The 12,651-nt window shown below is 45.7% G+C and overlaps 1 protein-coding gene across 1 annotated transcript in view; it reads right to left on the reverse strand.

The window, feature by feature from the left end:
• Positions 1–12,651, reverse strand: part of pea (ATP-dependent RNA helicase pea) — a 39,991-nt gene that overhangs the window by 21,754 nt on the left and 5,586 nt on the right. Inside the window, exons 6-12 of the mRNA XM_089545799.1 lie at positions 9,689–9,920; positions 7,229–7,327; positions 6,707–6,817; positions 3,929–4,120; positions 2,507–2,591; positions 2,294–2,394; positions 1,291–1,438 (exon numbers count right to left, since the gene is read on the reverse strand). Of these exons, the coding sequence (XP_089401925.1) occupies positions 1,291–1,438; positions 2,294–2,394; positions 2,507–2,591; positions 3,929–4,120; positions 6,707–6,817; positions 7,229–7,327; positions 9,689–9,920 (968 nt within the window). The remainder of the gene's footprint in view (positions 1–1,290; positions 1,439–2,293; positions 2,395–2,506; positions 2,592–3,928; positions 4,121–6,706; positions 6,818–7,228; positions 7,328–9,688; positions 9,921–12,651) is intronic.

A 12,651-nucleotide genomic window follows, 5' to 3' on the forward strand; every position in this document is an offset into this window, starting at 1 on the left:
CGTGGAGGCTTTGCTTTCGCTTTATTTTGTTTTTTAGGTTTCCATGAATAAATAGTTTCATTCGCAGATAACATAGACGCAAAATAAGCCCGCAGAAAAAAAAATATGCGCGGAATATTTGCTACTACGGACTACTACGTATTACTCCGCCGATGGCAGAGCGGCAAGCCGCCACGGGACTGGGTGAAAGGCACTCCACGCGTTGGTCAACTCCGCCCACTGTACGAGGCAGAATTAAAAAAAAATGGCGGGAGCCGGCCGTTAATTCGATTTAATTTGGGAAATCGGCTATACAGGGCAATAAGTCGCAGTTTCTAAGAATGCTAGGAACGTGTAGATTGAGTTCCCGCGGCAAAAAGACAAGTTCAGATTCCTCTTCAGTGCACCTTTAAGGGCGGTGTAAATCTTGTCATGGCTGTTGGCGCAGTTCCACTGCCACTACGGTATGAAACGACACTATGCCATGGCAAATGCAGCACAGGCAGCGCTGTACGAGATGCGTTACTGCGGCTTGGCTCCGAAGTATGTTTCTATCATCCGCATTTTCCTTGTTGTCCAGAACTTAAAAATGCAATTTCTAGGTTCCAATAGACAAGATATGTAGGATTAAAGCGGCTGCCATGAAAAGAGTGCAGAAGCACTTCCATGTTTATTGTTGTTTATATTGGTTACCTGCATCTTCCCTTAGGGCAATAGAGCAGGGAGGGCTACAGGTGCCTAAACTTTGCCCAAATGTACCCAACTTCGTTTGTCCTGCACACCCTCACCCTTCACTGCTGCCCCCCTTCCACCAAGAGGTGCCTAGGCAGACGGAGAGCCATTGCAGAGCATCTCGGATATCTTGTGCATGTGAATGACCGCGACAGCCATGAAGCCTTGCAAATGCCAAATAAGGATGCTGCTCTTATGAAAACAAAAAGGCAGGCAACGAACATATACATTTTTTTTTTTTTCACATGCACTTCCCAGCTACTACGTTTCTCAGCAATTTTTTTTTTTTGTGGTCCCATCAAAAATGCAACAGTGGGATTAACTGCATGCACCAAATTTGGTTATTTCATGCACAAATAGGAAAAACACTTAGCTTTAATTGCCATGTCCCCTATTAAAGCCAGTAGCCTGCCATAATTTATAACCTAAATCATGAGTGACAGAGGGGACACCATTGCATTCAGAAGTCTGAAGAAGCAAAGTATATACCAGTCCTCGCAAACAGAACTGTCCATGCTCAAAAACACTAGGCTCGGTGTACTTAGAGCAGAAGAAAAGGAGAAGAACTGCGCGGCTCACCATCAGGCATGGGGTCGATCCAGTGCTTGTTGAGGCCTGCAGGGATGGAGTCCATCTCGGCCTCCCTCTGCTGCTGTTTCTGCTCTCGGCGCTCCTTGGCAAGCGCCGACTGCATCATGGCTGCTTGTGCCAGCGACCCATCGGGGTTCTGCAAAAGAACAACGATGGCGCTTGAATGTGAGACAGACTCCATTTAACAAGTGCTTCAAGGACAGGTTCATCATTCACTGCAACAGCAACCGTAGACAGACATCCTGCATGCTGTGAAAAGTGACTCGTTTATTCAACCAACCACTGCTAGTAATGCTACGAATGAAAAAAAAAAAAAAAGCGAAATGCAAAGATACCTACAAGACACATTTAAAAACCTGAACCTAGAGGAGTAGCACGTCTGCTCAATACTCTGTTATAAGGCCTCAAGCAATTGCTCAAGAGTCAACACCAGTAAAAAGACTTATATGCACCGTTCAAGGTGCTTCTCTGCCTGGCAAAAAGCCACAGTGCAATAACACAAACAACACAGCAGTGCAATATAACAGTAACAGCACAGCTGGAAGCATCATATGCGTAACCTCCCTTCAACAATGCTTCCTTCAACACTTGCAAACTGGCCAGAATGCTTGCCCTGCACTATTTGCTCATTCTACCAGCTGACTGTCCTAATAATTACATGCTGTAGAGCTACATAAAAGATAAGACTTTCATGATAAGACTTTCATGAAAGAAAAGACTTTCATGAACGAACTAACAGTACTTATATTAGTGCAGTGAAATGCTGCTTAGTTACAAACGAAATCCAGGCCCTGACAGATTTTCTAAGTAAAATATATAAGCCCACCAACCCAGAATTTTTCATTTCCTATGTTTCCAATCAAGGCTATTTACCTATCAGAGCTGATTTCCTGTCTCTATTTCACAACCTATGTTCAGTTGGAGACCAGCAACGTAAGTGGATAGCAAATGCAAAGAATTAAAAAAAAAGAATTGCTTCATCCACACCCACCTTCACAATCCTAACAGGACTCAGATCCTGCAGGTTTGATCTTCCGTGGCCCCTGAGGAATGGTGGCTCCTCTTCAACCAATTCAATTTCCAAGTCCTCCTCTGCACACAAAAGGATACAAGAAATAATCAAACCTTTTCCCACACAGCACTTGGCATTTACACATCAAGCGCAGAGTTGTCACGATTTGCGACTCTAAATTCTGCCACATACCGTCATCATCTTCCTTGGGTAGAAGGCCAGTAGCCTCATCGAAGTCCGGCAGCTCCGACTTGTCAATGCAGTTGGCGGAAAGCATCTGGAGAAACGAAGGGGAAAAAGTGAAGCAAACATTGCGCTGTGCACAAGACCAAGACTGCTTCGGCACAAAGGCGATATCTGTGTATAACTGAACTCATTAACTTCACAACCTCCACTGAGAAAGCACCACTATGGCCTTGCTCATTTTCTAAAGCACAGAAATGACAAAATCGATGCCTGTGCATCGTAAGAACAGAGTACTGCAAAAAAGATGAGTAGAGAGAAGCACAACGACAATCAAAGGTTTCAATGTAAGGAGAAGCACTTCACAACTGGAGGCGCATCTGGGTAGGAAGGCACAGCCCACTGCTCGCAAAATGAACTGTGCACCAACAAACCCATCGTTTTTGTCATCATGAATGGGAATAGCAGCCATGGGGATGCGCCGCGCATTAGGTAATCCTTACGACAAATGTGACAATGATTTCTAGGCTAGACATGCCTAGAAAATTTGTTGTAATCAAGAAAACAGCTTTTTCCCCGACTTTCACTTCTGAAAATTGGCAGCTGAGTTACAAATATGCCTTAAAGGTGCACTGAAGAGGAATCTGAACTCGTATTTTTACCACTGGAACTCAATCTACACGTTCCGAGCATTCTTGGAAACTTCCAATTATTGCCCTGTGCAGCCCGTTTCCCTAATTTAAATCGGATCAACGTCGGGCTCCCGCCTTTTTTTTTTTTTTTTAATTCCCTGCAAACGGCGAGAGGGGTCGACTAACTTTTCACCCAGTCCCGTGGCGGCTTGCCACTCTGCCATCGGCGGAGTGATACATAGTGATCGGCAAAAGCAAAGAGTCCACATGTATTTTTATTTTCGTGGGCCCCCTAATTTGCAGCTATGTAGTCTCTGACTAGACCTATTTATTCACGGAAATTTAAAGGAAACAAAATAAAAGCGAAAGCAAAGTCTCCACGTGACTGCCTGAAAGGCACTCCATGCATTGGCCGACTTCTCCCACCGTATGCTGGGAACTCAAGAAAAAGAATTAAAAAAAAAGGCGGGAGCCAAACGTCAATCCAACCTAATTAGGAAAATCGGCTGCACAGGGCAATAAATCAAAGTTTCTAAGAATGCTGGGAACGTGTAGATTGAGTTCTGGCGGCAAAAAGACGAGTTCAGATTCCTCTTCAGTGCATCTTTAAATAACGAATATTAAAAAGAAAAGTAATGACTGCACTTAGGAACCATACTCTGTTGTGTAGGAAGAAAGGGCATGTTTAGGCTCCCACACCGCTGCCAGAAAAAGTTGTCACAAAGTATATTCCAATAACAGCATTTTGTCCCCCAAAATGCAGACTCCACACAAGCTCAGACAGCTGCTGCACACACACCTGCTTGATTTCCCACTTCTCGGGGGACGAGATCCTCTGGACACGTCGACGGTTGTCGACATCGTCATCATCGGGGCGTGTCACCAGCGGCAGGGAGCAGGGCCGATCTGGGTTGCGGGCCGACTCGGTGTTGTCTGACTCCCCAGCACGCCGCACGGGATTCAAGTCCTCCCCAGTATCCTGGTCGACATCCTGCACAAGGCAAAGCAGTGCACTGCTGACGAATTGAAATCACTTGATTTCGTTTCATGGCCACACTGAATTGATGCCAAGCAATGTCACATTTGTGTGTATCTGAAAGCAGGAAATACTTCAGTAATTTCAACTTTTCAAAAGAACAAAAGGCTTACTTAGAAACGCTGACTGCTGGGTGCAAACTGTTTTTTGAGAAGAATTTATAATACTATAAGCAGTTCAACCCGTCAAACACAGTTCTAACAATGAGTAATAGCAAGAAATGAAAAACGACAAAAATGTCAAAACGAACAAAAAAAAGTGGGCCGTCAGAGCCAAGCATGGCAGCAGCAGGCTACAGCAATTATAACTCGGAGACTAATATGCAGAAATAGCCTAGAAAACAGTGTATGCCTGGAAAGCAGAGATACACTGTTATGAAACTTTGCGGACGTGACATTCCTGTTCTTATGGCTCCAGACATTGCATATCCAGAACTGTTTCCATGCCCATGCATTCCCCGGCTCTCTTTTTGCCAATATTGTGACGAAGAAGACGAAGCTGGCAGTGGCGCGGGACGGAGTGCTCGTGCTAGGCCAGCGGCCATTAAATCATCTCTTATCCATCGTTCATCACGCCTCATTCTTCGGCTTGCCGCCACGTAACATTTGGTGTGAGGTGCTGTGGTCCCTTCATCACCATCCTGGTCCCGGAGCTTCGGCGTCCTGCGCCTGCCGTGGACGTTGGCCGTGAGTACCTGGTCCGCCCCGCACGGCCATGGCCCAGCCCGCCCGACCTGAACCGACCTCGCCGCTCACCCCAGCGCCGACCCCCGCCCGGACCACAAGACACGACGAACTGTCGATGCTGCCGCGACCATACTGATCCGACCGACACCAGACCCTGCCCACACGTGAAGACACCCCCCCCCCTGCCCCTGCCGTTCGGTGCGTCCAAGGGCCTCGGCCGTCAGCTCCTGGCACCCTACGGCCCGGATGCTTCATGGACTGGGACTCATCCGCCTATCATCTCATCCACCGTGGCGGCCAGCACTTCATCACCTTGCCACTTCTTTTCATCGCAAGCCATCGCTGAATCAAGCATCCCTTCGTACACGGCTTCTTCAGTTTACGATCGGGACGATCGCTCGGTGGCCCCCCGGTAATGTTACGAAGAAGACGAAGCTGGCAGTGGCGCGGGACTAAGCACTCGTGCTAGGCCAGCGGCCATTAAATCATCTCTTCTCCATCGTTCATCACGCCTCATTCTTCGGCTGGCCACCCCGTAACAATATAGCTACTTTCACACTGATGCCACGACGCGCCATTACTTATAAAGATTGTGAGCACGGCATACACGAAAATCTAACTTAAGACATGCGACTGTCTTAAATGTCCCCATCCACACAGAACAAGCAGGTTGGTCTACAAGTCAAGCCCACAGACATGACCAGATTTTAACACACTCTGCTCAATATTCTAAAAAAACTTTAAATGAGTACTTGTGACAGCAATAGTAAGAATAGCATAGCATATTTAGGGCCACAAGTTTTCAGCTTTTCCTAAACAAATCTTTGATCTGACCATTTTCACAAAACTGTGTTAGCAGGTGCATTCTTTTACTGTGAAAGCTGTAATAGCTTCATACAAGCCATTTAGCAGAAGCAATTTAGGGGTAGAAGATTAGGCGTTTTTTTTTTATACCCTGCATTCCTTTTAAAAAAAGGAAAGGCACATAACTGCCTCATTTTGTAGGTGGACATAACTGCCTGTGGACACGTCCCTCCAAGGGCAATTGAAGTGCCCCCAGACCCAGTTATGTACCTTTCCTTTCCTAAACACCAACCTAGGGTTTAGGCTGCGAATAAGACAACACCGGAACTAGACAAGTGGGCCCTGGAGTCTGTGTGAAGTGTGCTAGGAACGTGATTGAACTGAAGACCGCAAGGGGAAGAAGGCAAAGTACACACGTGAGCACATAGATGCTAAAACGGACCTGTGAGACGCCCAATTGGGCAGTTGTTAGTGCAACATCAAAATGGGCCTGCCACTCCAGACCTCCAGACCAATAATGCCAACCAGCTTTTGCTGATTAATGCGCTAAGCCGGTAAGCTTAGATCTAATAATTTTTTAATGTTATTAATGATACGGGCATAAGTAGGACTGGCAGAATGACTGGAATTTAACAATTTAATCACCTGAATTCTCTTGAAAGCTAAAATACGGTGCCGAACAAAGCTCTGAATTCTCATGAAAGCTAAAATATGGTGCCGAATGAAGTTCTGCTGATACCCTGCCATGCTGGCTCCCCCATCATCTCAAGCAAGCTAGCACTATGTCAAGCAAAACAGCTCTGGCACAACAATGCCTCAACTCCTTCTTTAGGAAGAGTCACGAAACTGGTGTCTCAATAATTCTGGAGCTGTAGCCTATGTAAGGTTTTATGCAGGATATACGATCTTTTGTAAATACTACAAGCTCCAAGAGTCTCTGCCACACACAACGATAACAAAGCAAAGCACCATTAAAGCAAGCATCTACAAGCCACAACTTCTGAACGCCTAACAGCATCACAAGTGAACAGTATGCTTGTCAAAAAAGTACCTTCATGGAGAGGCTTGTCTTCTGGCCAGTAAAGGAGAGCACCTTGACTTTGACACGTTGGCCCCTGGTGACCACATCACCTACGTTGGTGATGCGACCCTCTCTCCTCAGCTGCAAAATAACAAATGGCATGTTCATCAGCTCAGCAAACCAAACAACTGCGCTTCAACCTGCTCAGCTGCAAGTGCTCTCTATAAGACTGGCCCATTACGGACACCAACCCCACTATGGTAGCTTAGTGGCCACGGCATGTGGCAGCCAACCCCAAAGGTCAAGGGGATCAAATACTGGCATTTTCCATAGCCCATGCATAGCTTTAGCACGTTGATCCCAATATGCCATGCCATGCCACGCCATGTTATATCGTTACTGACTTGATAAAAAAATCTGATAAAAAACGATAAAAAATTCGACATTTTTAGGTTAACACCATGGAGGCCATATCAAAGCCACACCAAATAGCATTATCATCGGTGGAACCTCTACTACTGCTCTTTTTCCAGCTTATTTCTAGAAACATACCTGGGATATGTGAACGAGACCTTCCCATCGTTTGGGCAGCCCTTCAAGCTGAACAAAGCAGCCAAACTGCATGATGTTAGTCACTTTGCCATTGTAGATCTGTAAAAAAAGAAAGCCAAAAACTGTTACAGAAAGGCTCCTATGGTAACTTTTAACACGACTACTAAAAATCATGAGTTGGTTTTCTTCGATAAATGAGCCACGGCAATAGATATGTAAAGTTCAAGGAGTTCACAGATTAAGCCTCGAATGAATAAACTGTCGACACACCACGTGACCAAAGGCACATATAAATCAGAAGATGAAAAAAAAAAAAACAGGACATCACAGTAATGCAATCACAATATATATTGGTACATATAAGAAAAATAATGTAGCAGCAACATGCGTCAGTCAGGTACACAACCAAAAGAAAGCTTCAAACTGTATATCGCAACAAACCAGAGAGTGACAGAAAATAAGATAGCTGCTATGAAAGCCACTAAGGTAAACGAAAAAGCCAGATTCTTTAACTCTTTCGCTATCGCGCCATAGGCCATCGTTCGCATATGATCGATTCAAATCGCCCACGCAAAAAAGCTCATTTTGGAGTGTCGTGGACGTGCTACGCCATCTAGTTAGAGAGCTCAACAACTGCTCTTTCCATTGCAACCTTGGTTTCAGTGTTTTGACATGAGGGGGCGCCGTGAAAAATAAAACTTTGAACGGCCGCAGCAGCGTCCGCCAGAGAAAATGGCGTCCGCGTCGCCGCGCGCTCCTCGAAAGCGAAAGCTGACACCGAGGGCGTCGGCCGGTTTCGGTTTCGTTTTTTGCGACGAAAGCAGCGGTTATTAGTCGGGAAACAATGTACAAACGTTGAATTTCGGTTTCGACAGCGAGACTTCGCCTCGGGAACCTGGAACGTCAGCGCGTATTTGCATGTAAGTTCTGTTTTCGTTCGCTGTGTGTTTTCTGCGGTGCATACGGTTTGTAACTGATGACAGTGGTTTATTTTTATGCTTCAGGGTCTTGACAACGTATGGTGAAGACCGTTTACCAAATGCTCAAGGTCGCGTCGCGTTTTTGAACCTAGACGACAGCTAGGTGCCCATATCGGCACATCGCTGCGGAGCGGCGCTCGGAGATTCGCTCGACTTCTCGCTTTTTTTTGATGCTCTTCACGGCGGAAATGATGAAGACCGTGTGCGGAAACACTAATAAGTATGCATGGATGAAGATTTTCAGCAAATTCGGCGTGACGGCTCATGGGAAGACATGAATCTGTTGGATATTCTGATGTTCATTGGAATCATCATATACACTGGAATTGTTGACCTGCCACAACTGTATCTCTACTGAAATACCAGAATAATTTATTCTGGCCCTCTGCCATCAAAAATCATTTCTCAAAATTGGTTTTTTCGCTTTTTTTGTTTGTTTTTTTTTGCACGTAACGGACCCGGATGATTCAGTGGCGGCAGCTTCTATTGGCAAAACTTGGAAAGTGTCCTGGCTTTTGAACCACATCGATAAAACTTATTTCATCGATTCTGATGTTTTAGAGCTTGCCTAAAATGCCAAATTTTATCAGCTGGCTTTCAGGGAGCAGCTCATTCAAGAAATCTTCGGGTATGATGAGGGAAAAGAAGTCCATGCCCCCAATCCTCCCATAGAATCCATTCAACACCAACCGAAAAGAAGGAAAAAAAAGAAGAAACTGCAAGCTCGGCTCTCAGAGAATAAAGGAGAAACAAAGATAAAACCTTATGTGAAGCACTTGTCAGTCTACCTCTGCTTCACATCTTCACCCCTGATTGCTCTTCACAGTGGCACCACAGTCATGACCCCTGACTTGACAAGCCATGGAAAGTGCAGTAAATTTTTCTCATAGCTGAAACTGTGAATAATGACAGCTATAAACATGTGCAACAGTTTGTATATTCCAGTTTTCCTCTAATCAAGTTCAGGCTTAGTGCAGCCGGTAATTTTTGTTTTTGCTATATATTTTTTTGTGTTTTTGGCAAATTTCACAAATAAATGTTCATTTACTTTTGCACACTCAACTCTTCTGTTTGTTTCATTCAGAAGTGTAACTAATAAGCTACAATTTCATGCATTGCAATATGTGCTGGGTGTATTAGTTCTTGTGAAAAAAATTTTTCTTTCAGTACACTCCAAATTGTGCATTTTTCCGCGGTAGCGAAAGAGTTAAGAGTTACAGCTGCCTGTTAAAATGATAAAAAAGAAGGTAGCTAAGGTAAAAAACAACTGAGCTATTAAATGAGGGTGCATAAAAAAGACAACAGTCTCGAAAACAAGTATTGCAAGCACCTTTGAAACTTGAAGTTTCATTTATTTCTATAATGAGTAATGAACAGTTTCTGAAATTTTTTGTTCCAGGACCCAGAACCATGTACTCATTTCTCAAATCTTAGATTGTAGGCCACAAGATAAACCAGAGTGTACAAAGAGGTCACGCACGTGTCCCACAACGGGATCTGGCGATACAGGCACTGTGCTCCTCTCCTTGCGGCTTGATCCATGGTGTCGGTCTCTGGACCGAGACCGCCTGCGCTCCCGACTGCGACTGCGCGATGACCTGCGCCTTGAGAAGCGCTTGGAGTAGGGGCTCTTGGAGCGCGAGCGAGACCGGTGCCTCGACGACCGAGCCACAGGACTACGAGACCGAGATCGTGACCTGTGTCTCCGAGATCTGCAATGATGGTTCCCAGAAAAACATGGATATACAACTGCACAAAATCATTTGAAGGCTTCTCTTGCTGAACGGACTATATGCAGCACAGCGAATAGCCACACTGCCAGTGAGAACTACTGGCTGTGTCCACTACATAGTAAGCAAGTACACACTGCTACACTTAAAGGGACACTGAGGAGAGCTCTATTAATATTTTTTTAATAGCAAAATCCGATAGTTCGGCATTTCATGGCTTTGTTGCCACTTGGCCGGCAGCGAAAGAGGCATTTATTTTTAAGAAATTTGGATTCGAAGTTGAAAAAGTTTTTCCCGCCGTTCTGATTCAAACTTGGGATTCTCCTATGACGACACAGGACTAAGTGACGTGAAACATGACGTGCACATGACATAACGCAGACTCCGTGATTTCTGGCGGCCAGCAGTGCGGCCCAGCAGCAGCCGAAAAGAAAGCTACCGCCGGCCGCACGTTGAAGGCATCTATCGGCTATTGCGGCCGTCGCTTCGTTTACGTTTGCACCGGCGTTTTGCCAGCGTTACAATGGATCCCATTCTCGAAGTCGTCAACGAAGTTCTCGCAAATAGACACCTTTAGCATACCGTGTACCTTGTTACCGTTACCGGAATACCGGGAGCCCCCATACCGCTGTGAGCAGGCGCTGATTGGTCCCGGCGCTGCAGGAGCGCGCGTAGCTGTCAGGTACGTGGCGCCATCTGGCGACGTCAAGGAGATTTGCGCATGCATTTGCTGCGCCTCAGTGATTTGTGGTTTCTCGTGTCCTAGAGTTGCTGGAACCATTGGTTCTAGCAACACTGCTTTGTCCTATGACGTCATCACACTTGTACTTGCGAGTTTGGCCTGTGGCGGCGATACCTGTATTTTGGTTCTTGCTCTTTTCTACGTTACAAGAGCTTTGTTGTCAGTATGAATGGCGTTTTTGTAATCAGGAGCTGGTATTCTGTCGATGCAAGTCAACTTCAATTTCTCCTCAGTGTCCCTTTAAAAAAAAAATAAGAAAGATGGGAGCATCAAAGAATTCACAGATGGCTGCATAGCATCTTCACGGGTGGCCATCCGCTCAGATATTAAGCCAGCACAGAGGGAAAGAAGCAGTGTGCCAGCATGTCACCTGCAGGAGCCCGCCCTCCCACCAAAGGTTGTCCGAGAAGAAAGTTTGTGTGGCCTGCGCAATTCATTTTGCAACGATAATAAGTAGGCACGTGCAATTATTGATATTTTGAACGAGAACACCTTCGACAAAAGTCTGTCTGGTTGGGCTTGAATCTGTAAATTTATTTTCAGTCCAACGTTTCAGGACCAACTTGGTCCCTTCTTCAGGGGTGCTGAGAGGTGAGCAGGTAGCAGCAGGGAGCAGCCTTCACTTTCCTTTTGCTGTCACGTGGCACAGACCATTAATATACACGGAGGGGAGTGTTCCCAGAGTCCTGTTTACTGTCGCCTCAGTGAGCTGAATGTGCTATGACTCGACGTTACACCTCTTGAATGGATTACGTTCCCTGGCCGTTCCCTGGTCAACACGTTCACTTCTTCGAAGGCGATTGTGCAGTTGGCACGCTCGCAGTGCTCGGCAAGAAGACGCTTTCAGAGTTCACTGACCGGACGTCATTTTTGTGTTGGCCGATTCTCTGATCGTTTTTTTTCTCACCGATGTATGAGGCCAGGCAGTTTAAGCACGGAATTTTGTAGATGACACCCAGCTGTTTCTCTTTGGGGATACAGTCTTTGGACCATGGTAAAAAGTGGCTGATCGTTGAAATGGGTTTTTGAACCATGCATATGCTGCGTTTTTGTAGAAAGCATACCAGCGCTTCGCTGCATCCCTCACATATGGAAGCACAATGCCAGTGCGTTTCATTGCTTTGGTGATGACTGGCCTCCCTATCCTCGGGGCCTGACGGCAGGAAAGGCTTCGAATAAAGCCAAGTGCGTAGCCATTCTTCTTGCTCGTCTCTCTGTCACTCCTGAAGAATGGACCAAGTTGGCCCTGAAACGTTGGGCTGAAATTTTCTAACACAATTAAATATGAATATGAAGAAATAATGCCTTGGAATATTGAATGAGTGTTCAGTATGGAAAAAAAATTTCAGAAAAAGATAAGTAGGCGATTTTCAACTTTCAAATTACTGCAGCGGCCAAAGTCCGAATATCAGGGAGTTTTCCACGCTAAGAAAAGCTGTGCACGGGCTCTTCAGTCCCACATAAAAATTCATCACTTCATAGCAGAGTTACCAGTTTCTTCGAAACTGAAAGCTGACAGCGTAAGAAGTCGGAAAGTTCATTAGTAGCATTAAAATAGCGTGCAATAGCTACGGGCCACTGGTGACCTATGTTCAATAGGCATGGAACTGCAGGAGTTAAAAGTGTCAAATGAATTGTCAGCACTGCAGGTGAATGCACATGAGTTGGGGCCACTTCTTGTTTCTCTTCGTCAGCTTTCATCCTTCTGTCACTTGACGAGACAGCACACTGCTAGTATAGCTTTTGTGAAAACCCAGTTTTTGGTACGGAATCACCACGGATGACGTGGACCTTTGATTCATTCTGACCAAACCAGGCAAGGAACCCACCAGAATGCCCCATGCAAGAAAACATCGTCATGTAAAGCACAACGTTTGCTGTACTTTGGAAGTGCATGCGGAGTGTGTGTTCATGTGCAGCGTGCTGTGCTGGTGCCATGCTCGGGCCACAGAAGTCAACACAGAATTTCGG

This window comes from Amblyomma mixtum, chromosome 5 (genome assembly GCF_055824585.1).
Source record: "Amblyomma mixtum isolate Tamu chromosome 5, ASM5582458v1, whole genome shotgun sequence".
Taxonomy (NCBI): Eukaryota; Metazoa; Arthropoda; class Arachnida; order Ixodida; family Ixodidae; genus Amblyomma; species Amblyomma mixtum.